The 23,780-nt window shown below is 40.4% G+C and overlaps 1 protein-coding gene across 2 annotated transcripts in view; it reads left to right on the forward strand.

Annotated features, from left to right (window-relative positions):
• The window catches only part of ZC3H7A (zinc finger CCCH-type containing 7A), a 64,048-nt gene that overhangs the window by 24,636 nt on the left and 15,632 nt on the right, over window positions 1–23,780 (forward strand). The window contains exons 3-15 of one of the 2 annotated variants that reach the window (XM_024217818.3): window positions 50–89; window positions 926–1,123; window positions 2,382–2,540; window positions 7,220–7,300; window positions 7,382–7,423; window positions 8,210–8,243; window positions 9,192–9,478; window positions 10,749–10,956; window positions 11,956–12,011; window positions 12,832–13,018; window positions 14,741–14,902; window positions 16,545–16,741; window positions 17,193–17,290. In XM_024217818.3, coding sequence (XP_024073586.1) covers window positions 50–89; window positions 926–1,123; window positions 2,382–2,540; window positions 7,220–7,300; window positions 7,382–7,423; window positions 8,210–8,243; window positions 9,192–9,478; window positions 10,749–10,956; window positions 11,956–12,011; window positions 12,832–13,018; window positions 14,741–14,902; window positions 16,545–16,741; window positions 17,193–17,290 — 1,749 coding nt within the window. The remainder of the gene's footprint in view (window positions 1–49; window positions 90–925; window positions 1,124–2,381; window positions 2,541–7,219; window positions 7,301–7,381; window positions 7,424–8,209; window positions 8,244–9,191; window positions 9,479–10,748; window positions 10,957–11,955; window positions 12,012–12,831; window positions 13,019–14,740; window positions 14,903–16,544; window positions 16,742–17,192; window positions 17,291–23,780) is intronic. The other variant, XM_024217819.3, reaches the window with a different exon arrangement.

Here is a 23,780-nt window from a genome sequence, read left to right on the forward strand (position 1 = left end):
TTTTTAACAATCTATTCATTTACAAAATTTGCTTATCTTTAATTCCTAGGTCTACTTTGCCCTACCCAGGGACACAAGAACAGTATGAGGTAATGGAGTTATTTTCTGAAATCTATTAGAAACATATGATTCTATAATGGGTGGAAATCTCTGCAAGTTTTTTTTTTTTTTTAAAAAAACAAAATGCAAAGTTTTTCTGAGGGTCTAAGTGACATTTTTACTAGTTTTTAATAGTGATAAACTACAGTGGTATTTACCTTTCACTATCTTGTCCCACCCTGCCATGTATATAATCAAATATTTGAATGCACAGAAATAACTTGTATAGTAGCTCAGAGAGAGAATTTTTTAACTGCCAGTTCACTCAACCTTGGCTACAAATTTAGATCTTACAATTTCAAGAATCAAGATCGTGTTCTATTTTCAGTGAAGTTAGTTTAGCACCTCATTGCTGGTCAGGAGGAGGTAGCTTCACCATGTGAATCTACCAGGCATCTTTCTGCAGTTGTAGGTAATTGGTTTTGCAGCTCGCTTTCTGTTGATATTAAAACTCTCCTTTCTCAGTGGTTTGAGTCTTGGACATGAACGGGCAACTGGTCTGATCCAAACATTTCCCTTCTGAGACTTCAGTGTGAAATACCAGAACATAGATATATAATGTGTGTGTGTGCGTCGTACATCTTTCATGAGCTGCTTTGTCAACAGTTGTGGCCCTACATTTATGCCTAGGTTTTTTGGTAATGGGTACCTTAGAAATGCCTAAATAATACTTTTATGTAGTGTATTTTCTTTTAACCTGGAAACCAAATCTTTGCATTCAATTCTTTTCACATTAACTTGTTGCGAGAAAATTGTGAGTTATGTATTCAGAGGTATGAAATGTTTGCAGAGAGTTCTTCTGTTCATGAGTGTCTCTTTGTTCCAGTTATTCATACAAGAGCTTGTTAGAAATCTCTTCAATGAAGGGAATGATGCGTACCGAGAAGGTGATTGGGGAAGGTCACTGAGCCACTATACAGAAGCTTTAAACATATCAGATTATGCCAATTCTGAAGAAATCCACATTTCCAATGAAATACTAGAGAAGTTGCATGTAAACCGGATAGCATGTTACTCAAATTTGGTAAGTTATTTTTATTTAAGCTTTTGCTACTTTTCAGATAGAGTACATTAACAAAACATGAAGCCATAGAAAATTCACTAGTAGATAAAGGGCTCTTGGTTATGGTTTGAGAATTGTCAAAATGATTCAAAACTTGAAGATTCTCTATCTTCTCTCTTTAAATATGTAAGCATGTGTCTAGATATTTTTAGACAATAATACTAGAAGTATCCTACTAATATAAAATGGTCATACCAGACTCAAATGCTGATAAAGCGGTAGGTTCATCCTTCAGATAGGATTTGTACAGCTAATATACCCACTTCCCTACTGTCTCTTTGCCTGTGGGTGGACATGGTTCTTGGGGGGCGGGGAGGGGGATCTTAATGATGCCCCCTATTTTCACTGGGCTTTATACTTAGGTTACACGTGGTCCTTTTCAACCAGGGTGACCTATGTAGGGAGCATAAGTATATACAGTACCAGTGCTGCTCCTTAATTGTCTAGAAAAGTTGCTAATGAATGAGGCCATATACTTCCTCCTCGCACAAATAATCTGTGGTGCTTCTTTTAAAATTTTACATTTGTCATTTACCATTAGTGATCCATTTACAGGTACATCAACAGCTATCAAGTACAAAGAATTAATGAACCAAAGGCATTATTACTGTTTCTTTCCTTTCCAACTACATAAAGAAAATCCTGTCTTATTTCCAGAATGAATTCAAAATAAAATCTTAAAAACTTATACTACTTCTACCTTTTGATTCATCCAGAACTGAACTATCCAGAATCTGTCCAAGTAATAGAGCTGTTTGTCTTTCTGTGAGCCAGATACACTGCACTTTTGTTAAATAATATAAACTAGGATCATGAGGCTTAGTAGAAGCAGGCTTTAGTACTTTTTGCTGCGTGAACTCTCACTTTGTAAGGTAACTACTCTGCCGTGCTACCTGGTTGAATTATGTTTTAGCTGGACTACAAAGAGGGTTCTAGCATACTTTGGCAAAATACTGTCTTCATTTGCAATCTGACTGCACAGCATTCCATGCTTATAGTAAGAACAATAAACAGCTGGTGAATTTTGGGTCAGAGTTACTCACTTTTATCCAGAAGTAAAACATTAGGAAAGAATAATATCCTAAGAAGAGAGCTTACTTGGGAACTGTACAGTTTTTCAGCACTTTTTGATTTAAATATAGGCTATTTGAATCTACTGCTCTAGCAACAAAATATTATTTGTTGAATAAGCCCTTAAACTTTTTTGCCTTTCTCACAGAGATTGCATGATAAAGTTCTAGAAGATTGTGAAATAGCTTTAAGATTAAATGAAAATAATTTCAGAGCTCTGTATCGGAAATCCAAAGCCTTAAATGAATTGGGAAGGTATAAGAAGGCTTACGATGTTGTAGCAAAATGCTCTCTGGCTGTACCACAGGTAAGTAAATTATATGTTGTTAAATTTACTTTACAAATAATGTTCTGGAAATAACATTGTACTACATAAAGTACCAGCTTTCTCGAATACTTACTCATTGTACAGTAACTCCTCACTTAAAGTCGTCCCGGTTAACGTTGTTACGTTGCTGATCGATTAGGGAACATGCTCGTTTAAAGTTGTGCAATGCTCCTTTCTAACGTCGTTTGGCAGCCGCCTGCTTTGTCCACTGCTTGCAGGACGAGCAGCCTGTTGCAGCTAGCTGGTGGGGGCTTGGAACCAGGGTGGACCGGCAGCCCCCCTATCAGCTCCCTGCTCCTCTAAGTTCCCTGTGAAGCAGCTGCAAGCAGCCTAGCAATTGCAGCTATCCCTCCCCCCACTGCCATGTGCTGCTCCTGCCCTCTGCCTTGGAGCTGTTCCCCGAGCCTCCTGCTTGCTGTGCGGGGTGTGGGGGGGCTAATGTCAGGGTGTCCCCTTCCCCCCTGCTCCTACACCCCGCTTACCCCTTCTTCTCCATATAGAGCAGGGTGGAGACACCGATGGAGAGAGAGACAGAGAGAGCCTGGGGCAGCAGCTGCTGTCTCAACTTCCTGATCCACTTAAAAAGACAATGCACTTAAGAGTGGGTCAGCTTACTTAAAGAGGCAGTGTGCATTTCTCTCTCTCTCCCTCTCCCCCATACACAAGGTGTGTGTATCTGTCTCTGTCTGCTATGCTATCTCCCCTCCATTCCTGCTGCCTTGTAGAGTGAGAGGCTACATTAACAACAATGTGTTAATCCTTGAGGGCTCAGCCGAGTGCTAGTTCATCATTTAGCACAGGGGTTCTCAAACTGGGGGTCAGGACCCCTTAGGGGGTCATGAGGTTATTACATGGGCGGGGGGTCGTGAGCTGTCAGCCTCCACCCCAAACCCTGCTTTGCCTCCAGCATTTATAATGGTGCTAAATATATAAAAAAGTATTTTTAATTTATATGGTGGGGTTGCACTCAGAGGCTTGCTATGTGAAAGGGGTCACCAGTACGAAAGTTTGAGAACCACTGATTTAGCAGCAAGGCATTCCCTGGGAAATATCCCACCTCTTCCACCCTCTAGCTTTACCACCTCAACCAAGCTTCACAATCATTATAGTTGTGAACAGTATTAAATTGTTTGTTTAAAACGTATACTGTGTGTGTGTGTGTGTGTGTGTATGTGTGTATATATAATATAGTTTTTTGCCCGATGAAAATAATTTCCCTGGAACTTAATCCCCCCCCATTTACATTATTCTTATGGGGAAATGGGATTCGCTTAACATCGTTTCACTTAAAGTTGCATTTTTCAGGAACATAACTACGATAAGTGAAGAGTTACTGTACCTGTTTTCCGTGTGGAAGCTAAGAAATATGAGGGTTGTGGTTTTTTTTGTTTGTTTGTTTGTTTTTTTGGGGGGGGAGGAAAAACTAGGGCCCCCAAAATAAGTAGAGCTGACACTGTTGCCTAATCTTTTTCAGCAAGGAAAATTGACTCATGTGGTATGGTTTTTTGTTCGTTTGTTTTTGCTAGTATGTATGGATGCCATCAGTGAGGTTCTTTTAGAGCAGTGATACTCAGACCTCAGTGGTTCAGGATCCAAATTAGCAATCAACATTACCCAAAAGAGCCAAGTAGTAAATGAAACAATGAATTCACACTATAGTACTACATATTCATATTTAAACTGTATGATGGGAAATATTTAGTTTTCATTTATATGTATTCTTACAGCAAAATGACTGACTACATATTATTTTATCAACAACAGTTGGTTAATAACATAGTAAAAGCATCCTGATTGGTTAATAATTAAATCACATTGCATTTTAATAGCATATGCTGCAAAGAACCACAGGAGATGCATTAAAGAGCCACTTGTGGCATGAGAGCCTCAATCTGAGTATCATGGTAGTAAGAGTTATACTTTAAAGCAAATGGATTAGGTAACAGTGTTAGAATTTCTGCATAGTCAGTAAAGGGGTTTGAATACTACAGTTGGAAAGTGGCCCATAATATTTAAATATGATTTAGAGGCTTATAATATAAAGTACAACATTTTACTGGAAAATAATTGCGTAGACTGGGACAAGTAACAAAAGGCTTGGTTCACATCCAGTACAGCATTCACTGTGCAGTGAGTTAATTTTGAGAGGCTTCAGTATGAATTGAAAACAAATAAAGTTTAAAAAAAAAAATCCAGCAGACCACAAAAATTTCCTTTTTGTAGATAGTAAGAAATTTCTTATTATCTGAACTGTCAACAAAAGGGCCATTATGAATCTTGAAGTCAAATATACTCTAAGGCCATGTTTACACTCCCCGGTAGATCGGCACTGCTGTGATCGATGAAACGGTGTCGATTTAGCAGAAGACCCGCTAAATCAATGGCAGAGCGCTCTCCCATAGACTCCATACGCCAGCTCCCTGAGAAGAGTAAGTTAAGTCGGCGGGACCGCGTCTCCCGTCGTCACAGCGCAGTGTAGACACCGTGGTAAATCGACCTAAGCTATGTCGACTTCAGTTAGATTATTCACTTAACTGAAGTAGCGTTACTTAGGTTGACTTACCACAGTAGTGTAGACAAGGCCTAAAGTGAAAACTGCCACTATGGAGCTGTGTGTGGTTTTTATTTTATTTTTGCCCCCACCCCCCCCCCCCCCCCCCGGCCCTGGGACAGTTTTGCAATATAATGAGCACCTTCATTTCTCATTAGCATCACCAGTAATTAAGGGGACTCAGGACGTCACAGGATCCAGTTCTTGGAGAAGATTGTTTCCGAATCTCTTTAATATTCTGGATTTCCTCTAGTTATTCTAATATTTATTTATCTGTCATACATTCAGAATCTTCAAATAACACTTCTTACTTTCAGAAAACTTCTCAAATGTCCTCTCCTTTAAATACATATTTTTTTAAAGTGCATTAGAATCAGATAAGCGATGCAAATTGGAATTATTTACTTTGGCCACAAGGATTAAATGATGATAGGGACGTCCTTAGGCATACGTCTGCATAGGGCACCCGAAAATTTGGGGCATCCCTTAATCTTAGTGTCTACCCTCTTTCTATCCCTGTTCTGACCCTTCCTGAAGGCTTCCACAGCTGGTTGCTGCAGCCTGGCGATTCTTACTAGGAAGGGGATCTAGTAACTTAAAAGTGAAAGCCTTCCAGCCTGACAGACCTATTAGCACAACATTGAAACTGTTAAAGAGCTATTCAAGTGGTAATGAAGCCATTTAACAGGCATTTGCCAACCCCCAGATATATACTGTCAGTTTCTGAATTTACTGACAAAAACAGTTGGGCATTACTGTAATATTTACTCAGAACATGTTAGTATACAGGACCTTGTATTAAAATTTGCTTTAAAAATATTTCATTAGTGTGTTGCTGAAGATAAAATCACATCTCTAAAAAATCCTTGCATAGATTTTTAGATGCACCCCCCCCTCCCCCGGGCTGCGAGCCTGGGCTGCTATCGGGCATAGGGGACCAGTTTAATAATACTGCGTAGGGCCCCATAAATCCTAAGGACGGCCCTGAATGATAGACATCTTTGTAAACATTCCTTATCCCAGTAATGTAATGGCAGGTGTTAGTACTAGTTGAATATTCTGTTTGTGATGGATTTTGTGCTGTGCTTAAGACCCGTGACTGTTTCATCCTTGGCATTCTCCCTTCTGCCTGGTTTCAGGTGGCTTCTGCCACTGACTAGTCTCCATCATGGATTTTTCTTTTGCTATCTATGCTGTGGGGTGAATGGTTACTTTTTTTTCTCCATTTTATTCTAAATATTGAGTTTTTTATATTTTTTATATTCTGGCACCCTGTTCAAAATGAATCTTTAGAAGGCATGACTGAATTGTGTGGCTTTTTTTTTCTTTTCAAGATACAATTTTTGGCAAAGTGGCCAGAAATTTAAAAGTGCTGGGCACACATGACCACTTCCGTTGGCGTTTCTCTTCTTAGTACTTCTGAAAACTGGACCACTTAGCTAGGTGTCTAAATTTCAATTTAAAAGCCTAACTTTAGGTACTCATGTTTGAATACCTTGGCCCTAAGGTTTAAAGTAGATCTGCCTTGATTCTTCTTGTAACTTTGTATGACATATTCTGAAAACAAACTTTAAACTGTCAAATATTCTAAATGCTATCTGTCATCTAAAATATGAATTAACTAGGACAAAGTGAAATATGACTTGATTTTAACACAATGCTTCCAGATACAACAGAGGTATATTCTCCAAAACAATTTAAATATTCAGCAATGTTCTTTAATAGTTGACATGCTAATAGAAGTGTGGCCTTCTGTTTGTAAAACTACAAAAAATACTCAAACTGTAGAATGTGTAAATCTCACTTTAAATTGGCAAAGGCCTGTGTCTTTATGGCTCTGAACTCATCTTGGGTAAAATGATATATACCTTTGAACTCAGTTATTGGCAGATGTTTGTAATTTTTATTTAAATGTAGGGTTAGAAGCACACTATAATTCCTGTTTACATTTCTCATTCCAGACAGTTGTATCATTCTGCCCGAGGGGTGTGTGTGTGTGTGTGTGTGTCTGTGTTTGTGTGTGTGTATGTATGTATATACATATATATATGTGTGTGTGTGTGTATGTGTATAGAAGTATATAGAAATGTATATGTATTTGTTTTAGGATGAAAGTGTGATAAAGCTGACTCAAGAACTTGCTCAGAAACTAGGATTAAAAATAAGAAAAGCATATGTCAGAGCAAGGGTAAGGAAGATTTTTTTTTTTTAACCTCATTCTGAGTTTTTAATGTCAACTCTATACTTACAATGACCTGTTTAATTGCAGCCAACTTCCTCAAACTCAGTTTCTGGAGAAGTATCAATTAAGGTAAGGTGCCACATGTTCACAGTATACATTGATTTTGAAAGAACTGTTTTCTGTATTCTTACAGTGAAGTGAAACTGTCCAGTTAACATTTGGTTAAAGTTTCTGTATCAGGCAATAGTTAGGATTCCTTGTGCTTGGTTTTGCCATGAGTATAATGTATCTTACTCAATCACATGATCCCTTTTTTATCCAAGTTATCTTTGTACAAGAACTTCCTTGAATAAAAGATACAGTTAAAAATGCTGTCTTTACTCTGGTCTTATTAATTATTCGCAAGGTCTTGCTACATGGATACAGTTAACCATTGCTTTCTGTACTTAATGACAACTTAAGTACTACAGATGTCCAAGTGAGTACTATGGTTCACATAGGTTAAGGATAGCAAGTTGAATGCAGCTCAGACACTAATAAAGATGTATTATGAGACCTGCACAGATGCAGGTCTTAGAGGTATAAAGTCCACCTAAATTGTAAACAGATGATGATACCTAAAATTAGTAACACATTACATTAGTAAACACGAACATTTTATTAAGTTAGTCTCACTTTTGTTAATTTGTTTCTTATGGCTGCAGTGCTTGGGTTTCACACATTGTAAGGAATGCTTTTGTTTGAAAAGCCATATTTCTTTGATCTTTAACTGTGGAAATCTCCTGAATTCTCATAAATTTTACAAAAGCTAAATTTTAGGTCAAACTTAGATTGATAAGGTCAATTTAAAAATGTATGCTTGATGGGCCTTGTTGCTCTTCAAGTTGATTGATTGATTGTTTTACTTATTTACAGAATTCAAATTCTTCTGTAGAAGATATTGAGTCAGGTGAGTCTTCCTGGACCACAATATTGTTTGTTAATGAAAGGAAGCTAGATATAAAGTGCAGCGCCGATGTGTTTGTCATTGTTAAAAATTTGTAAAATTCTTTATCTGTATCATTAATTGAGCGCTTCTGAGTTTGACTTCTGTGAAACTGGTATTATATTTCTATCAAGTGTGTGTGAACGTACAAAGAGCATTACAACCAGGAAAGCTGCTTCCAAAGATGACTTCAGCAGTGTTTTCTCCCACATCACTTATCATAGGTTATAAGTAAACCATAGTGACTTGTAAAGGTGACAGTCTCTACTTCAAAGGGTTAAAAAATATTTTAAAAAATACAATAGATATAAAGGCAGATCAAAAAAGTTTCTCAAGTCAGTCCATGAAATAACTTCACATATCACTTCTTAGAACAGTTTTTTAATTTGCCAGCAAACTAAACATAATGGACTGTGTGGGGTTTTGAGGGATTTGAGTGAATGTTATGTGTGTCTATATGCATAAGAGAATACAGGTTAAGGTGACTGTGCAAACTTTATTTAAATCTCCTGACTTTGTTATTGTTCCCTCTTTTTATATTGTGGTGTTCTGATATAACTTCTGTAATTTGGAAAAAATAGTGCTGAGGGGGTGGATGTGGGGTGGCAGAATAAAGCATAGCATGTGATAATTTAGGCCACAAATCTCTGACTCTCTTCTTGTTTGCTTAGTATGTCAAAATATGCAAACATTCCACTACACATCTGCATATTTTCTTCTGAAGTTAATTGGTTTAATACAAACCAATTGTGTGCTTTTCTTAAGCATCTATATCTTTATTCTAAAATTAAATTTCTTTAAGGCAAAGCATATTTGTGCCAGATTAAAAGTGGTGAAAGAATATAAATATATATAATTTTTTGCAGAACATTGACTAAAAGTTTTGGTCTCTTTCCAAATTACCTGTTTCAGATTTATCAGAAGAGAAACAAGAGACACTTCCTACTGTTTCCTCATCAAACTTTGTCCCGGAAGTGTCAAGTGACTTGGCTTCAATACCTGTGCAATCCATATCTTCCGTCATGCCTCTTCAAGTGGAAAAGAGTTCTCTGCCTTCTGCAGTGCTGGCAAATGGGGGAAACATTTCTTTCTCTATGCCAGAAGCATGTTTAGATTGTGGAGATGGAGATGATATTAGTATTGGAGAAGAACTTGATGAACTACTTGATTCTGTACCTGACTCAGATGAAAATGTAACGGTGAACTTTTGTTTTTCATCTTTTCTGGAGAGGAATCCATTTCAAATAAAATCTTGTTTTTAGTTTGAGTAAGCAGGCTCACAACTAAGTGTGTAAACTATAGTAATGCCTATTCTATCAAATTGCACCGTGTCTTTTGACTCTAATATGAACTTCTCAGAAATGTCATGTTTTCAGTTTCTTCTTAGAATAGTGACAGCATTATCAGACCAATGCTTATCAGGTAATAAAGATGAAGCAATGTCAGAGATTGAGGTGTTTAGAGGCAGTTCTGGAACAGACAGATACATTAAATAGCAGATCACTTGGATCAAATGGTGTATATCTGACAGTTCTAAAAGAATTTGAAAATGAAGTGCTGAACTGCTAACACAAATATGCAATCTCTCATAAAATTGTCTACTCTCTGATGTCCAGTTGAGCGGTTGGGGCGTGGGGGGTAACCTGCCCATATGTTGACATGTTAACTTTAGCATATAGCATTATTCTTGAAGTAAGGAAATACCATGTCAATTCCTGAACAGATTGTAACTGTAAAGTGAATAATAATTCCTCCCAAAACAGCGTGAATCTAATCAAGATAATACTATTTGTATAACTTACTAATGAGGCTGTAGTAAATAGATTCTTCATGCAGGTTTAGTGGACACAATTTAGAATAAGGTTCAATTTTGAGAAGTATGTGATGATTCTCTATCTTAAAGTGCTTTGTAAAGCAACATTATTTAGAAGCCTTACTCTGAATATTTAACTTTTAGTATTTTAAAATAAACTGAGAAATGTAACTTTCTAAATTTCTGAAATAGATATAAAGTAAAGAAGTTCTAGGAAACAATCTACCATGTTAGAATAAGACTTCTTAAAATTCCCCTAGATTTTTTTAGGCCTCTTTAATTTCTGCAGCCTCTTTTGTCTATGTATTTAAAGGTATTTAGAAACTAAACTCTCAGGTTCTGGTCCTGCAAAGGTTTTAAACCTGTGCTTAACTTTACATATTGTGATTAGTTCTGCTGAAGTTAATAGGACTATACACCGTGTATAAAGTTAAACATGGTTAAGTCTCTGCAGCGTCAGGGTCTAAAATAATTTAGACTGAAGGACTGAAATTCAAGATATTCTTCATTTTACCTTTACCTGTGCAGAGATGGGGTTTTTGTACTAAACCAAAGCAAATTACTGAAAGCTAGACTGTTGCAGACCACTTAACCTTTTTGAAAAAAAAATTCTGAATGAATATTTAGTAAAAATATTTCTCTTCTTTTTTTTCCAGCAAACCACAGTAGTCAGAGGACCCATTCCATCAGCTAGTGTAGCTCCTAATATAGCCTTCTCCACAACTTTGTTAGGAACTTTACCAGTTGGTGCAGGATTTGTTCCAGCAGCCTCATTTTCAGAAATGTATTCACAGCCTCTGGCTTCTTCTTTGGAAAATTTTTGTTCCTCTTTAAATACCTTTCCAATCAGTGACTCAAAAAGAGGTAAGGAATGAGTCTCTATTTAATCTTAATTTAATAGGGAGTGAGAGAAGTCTGTGAATGACAGCTGACTTCTCACTACCAATAAGTTTAAACATTAAAGGTTTGTGGTGAAACGTTCAGGCAGTTTGACTTGCCTCTGTTTTAAATGTATCAAATATATAGTCAATATATACTGTCATCAAGAATTAAAAATAAAGCAACTGTTCATGTGGTATCTACATAAATGTGTTGTAGGCGCCCTCTGCTGGTTCTGCATGAACTATTAGATAGGTTTTCCTAAAGTTGTTTTGATGCTGGGCATGTGAAATTAACCTGAGGGAAGTGAATTTAAATTCCATTTAAAAATCCAGGTGGGGCTGGGGAAATGTGTGCCTGAGTGAAATGGGAGTAAATAAATGGGACAATTTTTTTACTCACAAGATTCTAAAATGACTACACAATGGAGAGTACACACTGAAAAAAACCAGCAAAGAGCCATTTAAAAAAATTTGCTTAACACTGAATCTAATTAGGTGTAAGTGATGATTTAATACTGAGATCAGTAATGAGCTAAATAAATAGGAAATATGCAATAAACTAGAGCTGAAAAAATAAACCCCCTTATATCAGTCAAAAATCTTGTAGTTGTACATTCTTTGTAGAAGAATGGCTATTGCAAAATTTTGATAGACTCTCCCAAACCATGTCCACAACCAGGGATTTGAAAGTGAACTGTTGCCTGTTTGCCCACCTTTTGCGTTCTGGACCTCTCTCTCTTCAGTCTGTCCTTACAGTGACTGCCTCAACACATGTTCTGTGAGGCTGCTATTAAAGTTAATCCATTGATTGATTAACTCAAGATGACTTACCGTGTTTTTCTGTCCAGAGACTACAAGGCACTTGCATGTAGTGGGAAAAGACATTGACCCCTGTCACCTCTATAGCAGGTGCAATTCTTACATCAATAAAATGTGCTGGGAGGGGAAATAACTGAAAAATTGTTTCTTAATCACTGTCCAGATCTATCCAGAGATGGAACACCAACACTTAACAGCAATAATTCCTCTCTTTTACTTGTAAGTATTTTTACATTTTCCTTCACATGGATTAAAACTGTAATATTTACTCATCAGGTCTTAAGGAAGTTTCTTTTTTTTTTTTTAATTAAAGTTTTAAAAATGCAGGGATAGCTTTATCCACCATTAAAATGTAGCAACTGGAGTTGGAAAACAGTAGCTGTTGAATAGTACACAGCAACACTCCAAGACAGAAAGTTTAAAAAAAAACAAACTATTTTCTGAAAATCCAGGGGGAATTTTAGATGAGGAAATTGTATTTACTAGTGTCCTAGCCAATTTTTGAATTTGGTAAACTTTTTAGCAAAATGCAGCATGGAAGCTTAAAATGACCACAAGTGGTCACAACTGTCTGAAATGTTATCTTTTGAGTTTTGTCTGGACTGCAAGGTGGCAAGACAGCAAATAAGGGGCAGTATGGAACTGCAGTGGTCCACAAGCAGGGCAATAACAATATTGTGACTAAGACTCTCAATCTGATCTGTGTTGTACTTGCATCTGAAGCTCATGTATCTTATTTTACCCAAATGCCTACTCAGCAGTGGCTGGCAGGTATATAGGTGGAGTAGAGTGGAGCTAGTGATTTGCATACCCCCAGTCCACCAGCTACTGCACTTCTCTCCATGCCAGTGTGGGGTCTGGCAATGTATGCAGCCTGTAATGGGGATATGGGCTCCTTACCTCCCTTATTCCCCTGTGTGGATACGCAGCCAGGCTCGCAATTGAGCCCTATATGAAGACAATCTTATGTTTTGAGGAAAACTTTCACTAACTAAGTTCTAGTTGTGGAGATCAAGTTAAATCTTGTTTCTTCTGGCAGATAAATGGCCCCAATACTTTGTTTGGGACTGAAGATTACATGGGAATTGCAGGTCAAACTAGAAATGACTTTTCACATGTTTTTAGCAGTGGAACTGCTAACATATCTGCATCACTTGTTGGAAGAAACCCGTTGGAAGGTACACATGAACTAAGACAGGCCTGCCAATTATGTTTTGTCAAAACAGGTAAGGAGCACAGGAAGTCAGTTTGATCTATAATTAAATACATATTTACTATATCAGTGTTGTAAATTAAAATGTTATTGGTTTCTAGAAGTGCTCTTGTGTATCATTTACAAACAGAATATGGATCTGAATATTGAGACTCAAAAACTGTTGCAACCATTTTTCTACCTTTTTCTTGATTTCGTGGTCTTGTCCTAATGGGTTCTTAATTTCTAAAATCACCACCAATCACTACATGCTTTCCTCATGCTGAAGGCTTACTGTGTAAGGTCATTCACGTTCTGTATTCACTTTCCTCCCAACTCCCAGGGTACTCTGAAGAATGAGACCTTTGCTCAAGACTTAAAAACTTGCAATACCCACTCTGATTGGTCATGGGGAATTGAACTGCAATTCAAAGTACCTGGTAACCTTCACATCCCATCTGTTTTATTGTTCTTTCAAACTAATTCTAAATCATTATCGTGATGCTTCCAAACCTTAGCAATAATTATTAACTTCACTTTATTGACACAGAGGGTCTTAACCTATTTTGGGCCATTCAGACAACTAATCTTTGAGGTCTGAGCTGTTGCTGTTACACAGCTGTATTCTAGAAGCAACTTTTTTTTTTTTCATAAAGACTAATCTTAAAATAAAGCACTATTCTTCAGGTTATAGACATTCTGAAATATTAGAGCAATAAAACATATATAATATTTCTAAAATTACATTGACATATCTAGGGAATGGTTATTGTAGTTTGCAGTTTATTATCTGTAGTTTTTAAACTTACTTTTGTTATTCTGTAAGGAGGATCAACAGGTGATTTTGAAATGCCACATATACATGATGTTTAATAAAAAGCAGCAGATAGAGAATGCTGAAGGATGAACTTTAAGATGTATCCATATGTTGACCTTTAACAAAGCATCGGTTTCTTCCCTTGTTACTTTGCATTCCTGCTTTTCCTGCCCACTTCTGAAACCACACAGTTCCACCATGAACTTTTTGTTCAAAGAGAACCGGACAGGAATGCACCAGACTCTATTCTTAGTGGGTTATGGTAACTTCTTTTATTGACTGGTATGGACACTGAGCATTGGAAACTTTAAAATCCACTTGCTGATATACATGCATTCTGAGTATTTGTGGCTTTGGAAGCAAAATAGACCTACTTTTGAACACTGTATTTAGCACATGACAGTTAAAACACTACCAACTAGACCGTGGAGCTGTTATTGTATTCCTACAGAATGCAAAAGTTGACCTTTTACTTGAGGTTGTGTTCTGTCTTTGAATTCAGTCTTTGGCTGTTCAAGTTTAATAAAAAATAAATATTTAGTTGACTGATTTAGGGATTTTAGTTGCATGGTTCTCAATGACTTATTAGAGATGGGCAATTAAAGGCCCAAAACAAATTTTATGAAAATTTACCCATTTGGGCCTGCAAAAACAGAAAAATACAGCTGGTTATTCCCATGCAGAAGCAAAGGAAGACTGTAAAATCTACCTTCTATTTTTCATGTTGAGTCTGGTCTTATAAGTATTTGCATAATTTCCTTCTACTCTTCTCCCCCCGCCCCCCTTTATTTAAGATTACTTTGGCTCTTCAAATGTATTGGTTCAAGTAAGAATTCTTAAGTTTGTTCACGCATTTCATATTTGGACATATGCCTGAATACAAGTGCCACAGTTACTTGTAACTTATGTAAACGATAAACAATTTTTCTATTATTTTAGGGCCTAAGTTATTGGATTTCACTTACCATCCCAATTTAGAGCATAAGTGTAAAAAGGATATTCTAATTGGTAAAAGAAAGAATTCTGAAGATAAATCATGGAAAAAAATACGTCCAAGACCAACAAAGACTCAATATGTAGGACCATATTATATATGTAAAGGTATGTTTTAAATACGGAAGTTACATAGTTTTTACTGAATTAACAAGGAAATTTAACTTGTTTGAATGCAAAATTAATTGCAAGGTTTTAATTCCTATACTGAATATAAAGTAATGCATGTGCATTTTTTGTTATAAAATGTAGAATGAAGCTCCATTGTTTATAGGTATTTTTAATATTTCCGAGGAGGTTTAAGTGAAACCCATCATGAAAACGAATGTGATTATTTAGAGCATATTCTTCCTCTAATTATAATTATTTATTTAAAAAACATGAAAATGTATTGGGCTATTTCTAAATAGAGCAGACTCTAGTATCCTTGTGACCTTGGAGGTTCTGGACACTTAATGTAAAAGTAAGCATTGCTACATAGATTCTCGGTATGAGCCTCTGCTTATGACTTCAGGGAGCTGATTAGTTTATCACAGATATTATACACAAATTAACATTTGTACTCCCAGCTACAGAGAAGAGAGTGGATATCTGTGGAAATATTTTTTTCTGTTTTTTGGCTTGAAATACAGAAGGGCAGCTGGAGGCTGTGAGGATAATTGGGGTACACATGCAAGCTCTAATGGACACTCCACATCTTCTGAGGGGCTCTAAATGTAGTAAAGTTATTTTCCGGCTATACTGAAAGAAGGACAGGAGACTCTCTTGATATGGATTTAATCAGGCCGCAACTTTATTATTAGATGTCTGGGACTACCTGGCAGATAAAAGTTTACAGTGCAGGCAACTCCATGTTTATTCAAATAACTACCCGGGGCTTCCGGGTAGTTTCATCCGGGTCCCCCAGCCAATCCACGGCTTGGGCCTTGCCATCCACTCCCACTTGTAGGAGAATTAAGGTGGGCTTTAAGAAAGGGGGTTGGCTCCCTGCCGTACCAATCATAGGAGTCCCCAACTCCCCCTGTTCCATTCCTTTAACCAGCACCTCCTTTTAAGTCTTTTACCAGGCCATTTATCTGGTCACTGAGTGCCTTCCTTGTGGAGTTACCTGCACTGGACATCCACCCCACACTTACAAAATGAGATGCAACATGTAGCCTAACCACCTTTTCTCCACACCAGAAAAGGTCTACCCTGACACCCCCTGTGGAGAATGTGGGGAAAAACACCTCACTCCACTGAAGTTAATATGGGGGTCAGGGAAAAATTCCTTCCTTTCCCTAAAAAGGAGCGATTAGCACAATAGCCACAGCAGGTCCTAACCCAACCTGATATTTGCACCTTTAGGGGAGGGAGGGTGGGTGTTGCCTTGCCTGCTGGGTGGAGAAAAGGCTTCCCACGCCCAGGGCTTGCACATTTAAAGCCTTCTGCCCCTTACATTCCCTGGGGGTGAGTCAGCACCACAAAGCTGATGACCACTCACCTTTTTGTGGCAGTTTCTGACCTCCTGCCTCCCCACCATAAAGCACTGCTACCGTAAGCCTGCACAATGTTCCCCCTGCTTAAAGGTGCGGTGTGGTCATTCAAAGTGAAGTTTTGCAGAGAGGAGTAAGACCAGAAGAGTAGATTCATTTACAGCAGAGGTGGCTCTTCATCAGACTTTCTGAAATGCAGAGTTAAGATCTAGTGATGATGAATGTGGCTGTGTAAAAGCGATGTCAAATTTAACTTTTATTTCATGTCATCCTAGATGTTGCTGCTGAAGAAGAGTGTAGGTATCCAGGCCACTGCACATTTGCGTATTGCCAGGAGGAGATAGATGTGTGGACTCTAGAGCGCAAAGGAGCCTTTAATCGAGAAGCTCTCTTTGGAGGAAATGGAAATATCAACTTTACTGTATCCCAACTCCTTCAAGAACACCATGGACTATTTATGTTTCTTTGTGAGGTGCTTCTTTAAAGGCATATTTGACTGCTTGTTTGTTAAAGATATGAAACAATTTTAAACAGTTTTTCATTTGACAGCTTTGCTAGATAGTAAGGTGAACTGCTTATGGAATGATTTGGTTCATGACTAACTTGTAGGATGACCAGATGAGATGAAGAAAATATCGGGACACCGGGGTGGAGGGGCAAAAAACAAAAAGCTGAGTGCTCCCGGCGGCGCAAAATATCGGGACAAAAATTGCGTCCCAACAGATATCTGGGACAAATCGCTCAAAATCGGGATGGTCCCGATTTTATCGGGACGTCTGGTCACCCTACTAACTTGTAAGCATTGAGGTGCATGTTGGATAATAGTTTGCATAGTCTACATCCCTAGTAGAATCTTTAAAGTGGTTTCATATATGAAACATATATTCAACTTTTTTCTTTAATCCCTTGTTTTTGTATTTCAGAAATGCTTTGATCACAAACCTAGAATAATAAGCAAAAGGAACAAGGATAATTCTTCTTCTTGTTCTCACCCTGCCATGCATGACTTTGAAGATAACAAGTATGTCTGAAATATACTCAATATAAGTTTCAAATTAAAAGTAAAGTAGAACCTCAGTTACAAAGGTTATTTGTAACTCTGAAATGTCCGTAACTCTGAACAAAACATTATGGTTTTTTTTTTCAAAAGTTTACAACTGAACATTAATTAAATAGAGCTTTAAATCTTAACTATGTGGAAGAAAAATGCTGCTTTTAACCATCTTAATTTAAATGAAACAAGCACAGAAACAGTTTTCTTACCTTTTTCAAAAAAAAATATTTTTTTTAAACTTAACCTACTAAAAAAATAAAAGATGTTACAATAGTACTGTACAGACGCCCCCCGGGTTACGCAAACCCGACTTACGCAAATCCGCACTTACGGAAAAAGTTCCGTAAGTTAGAAATAGGAGGGGTTTTTAATTTTTAATATTTATTTATTTATTTATTTATTTATTGCGTAATTATCAGGTATACGTTTCCGACTTACGCAAAATTCGAGTTAGGCAAGGTGTTCCGGAACGGAAAGCTTGCGTAAGTCAGGGAGTATCTGGTATTGGATTTCTTTTCTTTTTTTGGTCTCTGCTGCTGCCCAATTGCATACTTTTGATTTTTAAATTGTGTGCGTGGTTGACCAGTCACTTCATAACTCTGGTGTTCTTAACTCTGAGGTTCTACTATAGTAGAGATTTCAAAGCATTTTGAATTCTAATTTTCATTCCACAGCTGCAGATTAGCTTTCTCCTCTTATTTGCTAGCAGTCTGGTAGTTTTGCTTCTGTAGTAGTAACAATACAGACCTTTTAGCCAACAGGCTTTAAAAACATAAATTTTGCCTGACTGCATCTTTGTGCAGATAAAGGTATTGCCTTTATCTTACAGGTGGGAAACTGAGGCAAAAGGTTCTATCACCAGCAGATAGTTTGCTTTGAATTAATGCATTTGTTGCATTTTCTTATCTAAAGTATAGTCCTACATCATTAATTATAAAAGTGATGATAACTTCTTTTTCAATACTGAAGAAAACCAGTGATCTTGATCAGCTACTCCCATCTGTTTGAAACCATTAACCTTCAGTGCCCCTTACTAAGGGCTTCTGTACCTGGCAAGCTGCATTGGCTTAACGAAAGGTGTGACTTTAAACTGATAAAGTTAAATCATTACAAACCCCTCTTACGTCAGCTACAGTATGACGTTTCTTTTTAGCTTAAACCTGTTTCTAATTGACTTAAGCTAAACCAAAATAAGGCCTGGTCTACACTACGAGTTTAGGTCGACTTTAGCCGCGTTAAATCGAATTAAGCCTGGACACGTTCACACGACGAAGCCCTTTCTTTCGACTTAAAGGGCCCTTTAAACCGGTTTCTTTACTCCACCTCCGACGAGGGGATTAGCCATAAAATCGGCCTTAGGGGGTCGGAATTGGGGTAGTGTGGACGGAATTAGACGTTATTGGCCTCCGGGAGCTTTCCCACAGTGGTTCATTGTGACCGCTCTGGACAGCACTCTCAACTCAGATGCACTGGCCAGGTAGACAGGAAAAGCCCCGCGAACGTTTGAATTTCATTTCCTGTTTGCTCAGCGTGGAGAGCACAGGTGACCGCAGAGCTCATCAGCACAGGTAACCGTGATGGAGTCCCAGGATCGCAAAAGAGCTCCAGCATGGACCAAACGGGAGGTACGGGATCTGCTCGCCATATGGGGAGATGAATCAGTGCTGGCTGAACTCCGAAGCAGTAAACGAAATGGCAAAATATTAGAAAAGGTCTCCAAGGCCATGAAGGACAGAGGCCATAATAGGGACGCACAGCAGTGCCGCGTGAAAATTAAGGAGCTAAGGCAAGCCTACCACAAAGCCAGAGAAGCAAACGGAAGGTCCGGGGCTGAGCCGCAAACATGCCGCTTCTACGCGGAGCTGCATGCCATTCTAGGGGGTGCAGCCACCACTACTCCAACCGTGTACTATGAGTCCCTCACTGGAGAAACACACAGGGAAGAGGGTTCGGAAGAGGAGGACGGAGAAAATGTAGATAGCTCACAGCCGCAAGGAAGCGGAGAAACCAGTTTCCCCAACAGCCAGGATATGTTTGTCACCCTGGACCTGGAACCAGTAACCCCCGAACTCACCGAAGACCCTGAGGGCACACAGGGGACCTCTGGTGAGTGTACCTTTGTAAATATTACACATGGTTTAAAAGCAAGCATGCTTAATGATTAATTTGCCCTGGCAATCGCGGCCAGTACAGCTACTGGAAAAGTCTGTTAACGTGTATGGGGATGGAGCAGAAATCCTCCAGGGACATCTCCAGAAAGCTCTCCTTCATGTACTCCCAAAGCCTTTGCAAAAGGTTTCTGGGGAGGGCTGCCTTATTCCGTCCGCCATGGTAGGACACTTTACCACGCCAGGCCAGTAGCATGTAGCCTAGGATCATTGCATAACAAAGCATGGCAGCATATGGTTCCGGTGTTTGCTGGCATGCAGACAACATCCGTTCCTTATCGCTCTTTGTTATCCTCAGGAGAGTGATATCATTCACGGTCACCTGGTTGAAATGGGGCAATTTTATTAAGGGGACATTCAGAGGTGCCCGTTCCTGCTCTGCTGAACAGAAATATTCCCCGCTGTTAGCCACGCGGTGGGGGGGAGGGGTGAAGTGATCATCCCAGAGAATTGGGTGTGTGGGGGAGGGGAGTTAGTTGGGTTTGTGCTGCATGTTAACCCTGAAACCGCAGCCCCTCCTTTTACATTGCAAACTCATTTTAAATGGCCAACCCAACGGGTGCTTGGTATGGGAAATGAGAGCACTACTGTTTGAAACCATTCCCACATGTTAAGAAGGTTAAAAAAGCCAAAAGACTGTGTCTTACCATGGCTGCCTGCAAGCTGAAATCTGTGGCCTGGCACTGCGTGAGTGATCTCTCACACCAAACCTCAATATAAGAGGAAAAATGCGACCTTGTAACGAAAGCACATGTGCTGTGTAATGTGAACAGCAAAATTTAACGTGAAAGAGTGTACCCATTGTTTTCTAAAATGTGTCTTTTTTAACAACCTCTCCCTTGTCCTCCACCAGCTGCAAATGTTTCTCCTTCAGAGGCTAGTGAAGATTAGAAAGAGAAAACGTAGGACGCGTGATGACATGTGTACAGAACTACAGATGTCCTCCCACGCTGACAGAGCACAGCAGAATGCGTGGAGGCAGTCAATGACTGATTACAGAAAAGCACAATATGAACGAGAGGAGAGGTGGCGTGCTGAATCGCGGGATGAACAGAGCAAGTTGCGGGCTGAAGATGATAGGTGGCGTCAGCTTGCAGACAGAAGGCAAGAGTGGATGCTCCGGCTGCTGGAGCATCAAACTGATATGCTCTAGCGTATGGTTGAGCTGCAGGAAAGGCAGCAGGAGCAGAGACCGCCGCTACAGCCCCTGTGTAACCAACAGCCCTCCTCCCCAAGTTCCATAGCCGCCTCACCCAGATGCCCAAGAACACGGTGGGGGGGCCTCCGGCCACCCAGTCACTCCACCCCAGATGATTGCCCTAGCATCAGAAGGCTGGCCTTCAATAAGTGTTAAAGTTTTAAACTGCAGTGTGTCCTTTTCCTTCCCTCCTCCCCCACCCATCCCGGGCTACCTTGGCAATTATCCCCCTAGTTGTGTGATGAATTAATAAAGAATGCATGAATGTGAAGTAACAATGACTTTATTGCCTCTGCAAGTGGTGCTCGAAGGGGGGAGGGTAGGGGAGGGTGGGGTGGTTGGTTTACAGGGAAGTAGAGTGAACCGGGTGGGGGGGGGGGGAGGGTTCATCAAGGAGAAACAAACAGAAGTTTCACACCGGAGCCTGGCCAGTCACAAAACTCGTTTTCAAAGCTTCTCTGATGCGCACCGCGCCCTGCTGTGCTCCTCTAACAGCCCTGGTGTCTGGCTGCGTGTAATCAGCGGCCAGGCGATTTGCCTCAACCTCCCACCCCGCCATAAATGTCTCCCCCTTACTCTCATAGATATTGTGGAGCGCACAGCAAGCAGCAATAACAATGGGGATATTCTTTTCGCTAAGGTCTGAGCGAGTCAGTAAGCTGCGCCAGCGCGCTTTTAAACGTCCAAATGCACATTCCACCACCATTCTGCACTTGTTCAGCCTGTAGTTGAACAGGTCCTGACTCCTGTCCAGGCTGCCTGTGTACGGCTTCATGAGCCATGGCATTAAGGGGTAGGCTGGGTCCCCAAGGATCACGATAGGCATTTCAACATCACCAACGGTTATTTTCTCGTCCGGGAAGAGAGTCCCTTCCTCCAGCTTTCGAAACAGAGCAGAGTGCCTGAAGACGCGAGCATCATGTACCCTTCCCGGCCAGCCCACGTTGATGTTGGTGAAACGTCCCTTGTGATCCACCAGGGCTTGCAGCAGCATTGAAAAGTACCCCTTGCGGTTTATGTACTCGGTGGCTTGGTGCTCCGGTGACAAGATAGGGATATGGGTTCCGTCTATGGCCCCACCACAGTTTGGGAATCCCATTGCTGCAAAGCCATCCACTATGGCCTGCACGTTTCCTAGAGTCACTACCCTTGATATCAGCAGGTCTTTCATTGCCCTGGCAACTTGGATCACAGCAGCCCCCACAGATTTGTCCACTCCACATTGATTCCCGACTGACCGGTAGCTGTCTGGCGTTGCAAGCTTCCACAGGGCTATCGCCACTCGCTTCTCAACTGTGAGGGCTGCTCTCATCCTGGTATTCTGGCGCTTCAGGGCAGGGGAAAGCAAGTCACAAAGTTCCATGAAAGTGCCCTTACGCATGCGAAAGTTTCGCAGCCACTGGGAATCGTCCCACACCTGCAGCACGATGCGGTCCCACCTGTCTGTGCTTGTTTCCCGGGCCCAGAATCGGCATTCCACGGCATGAACCTGCCCCAGGAACACCATGATTTCCACACTGCTGGGGCCTGTGCCTTGTGAGAGGTCTATGTCCATGTCAATTTCCTCATCACTCTCGTGGCCGCGCTGCAATCGCCTCCTCGGCTGGTCCTGGTTTTGCTTTGGCATGTCCTGGCTCTGCATATACTCCAGGACAATGCACGTGGTGTTCATAGTGCTCATAATTGCCGCGGTGATCTGAGCGGGCTCCATGATCCCAGTGCTAGCTATGGCGTCTGGTCTGAAAAAAGGCGTGAAACTAGTATCTGACGGACCAGGGGAGGGAGGGAGGGAGGGAGGGGCGAGTGACGACATGGCGTACAGGTACAGGGAATTAAAATCAACAAAGGTGGCTGTGCATCAGGGAGAAACACAAACAACTGTCACACAGAATGGCCCCCCCCAAAGATTGAACTCAAAAGCCTGGGTTTAGCACGCCGTTGATTTGACGGAGGGAGGGGGAAGCAAATGAATACAGAACAAATCTATTTTTTACATCTTAAGACGACAGTGCAGCATGACTGATAGCCCTCGGCATCTTCTGGGCGCTTGGCAGTTATGATGACGATGGCCTTCAGGCCTATTGCACGATCTGCTGCTCAGGGAAGACTCTGCTAATGTGCGATGATCCAACAGGGCGCTTGGCAGAAAATGGCATACTACGACTGATAGCCATCATTGTCATTGTGAAGGCAGCAGAATATGACTGGGGGGATGGGAGACTGGGGGACATACGGAGTTCCAGCCACTGCTGTACGACGATGACGGTTACCAGTCGTAATACACCATCTACTGCCAAAAGGCTGGTGCAATGCAGCCCTACGGCTGCCAGCCCCACAGCTGCCAGCACCCAGATCGCCGATGAAGGCTACCAGTCATGCTGCACCGTCTACCGCCAAAAGGCAGTTAGCTGCTGCTGCTGTGTAGCAATGCAGTCCCACGTCTGCCGGCACCCAGATGACATATGATGACGGTGAGCTGAGCTGAGCGGGCTCCATGCTTGCCGTGGTATGTTGTCTGCACAGGTAACCCAGGTAAAAAGGCGCGAATCTATTGTCTGCCGTTGCTCTGACGGAGGGGGAGGGGCCTGACGACATGTACCCAGAACCCCCCGCGACACTGTTTTGCATCATTCGGGCATTGGGATCTCAACCCAGAATTCCAATGGGCGGCGGAGACTGCGGGAACTGTGGGATAGCTACCCATAGTGCAATGCGCCGGAAGTCGACGCTAGCCTCAGTACTGTGGACGCGGTCCGCCGGCTTTATGCACTTAGAGCATTTTATGTGGGGACACACACAATCGGCTGTATAAAACCGATATCTATAAAACCGGCTTCTATAAATTCGACCTAATTTCGTAGTGTAGACATACCCTAAGTTACTCTTAAACTGAAATAAGAGCATCCACATAAAGGTTTGCATCGGTTTAATTAAACTGGTGCAAGTTTGTATGAGGATAAAGTTTGAAAGCATATCTAGCTTCATTATTTTCTGAGGTAAACTGTAAGTTTAAAAAAACAAAAGATCCTACAGTGCTCCTTATGTGATTTTTATATATGTATGAAAGTTACAGCTATTTAGACTACAATGA

This window comes from Terrapene carolina, unplaced genomic scaffold (genome assembly GCF_002925995.2).
Source record: "Terrapene carolina triunguis isolate 2854851 unplaced genomic scaffold, T_m_triunguis-2.0 Scaffold93, whole genome shotgun sequence".
Classification (NCBI taxonomy): Eukaryota; Metazoa; Chordata; order Testudines; family Emydidae; genus Terrapene; species Terrapene triunguis.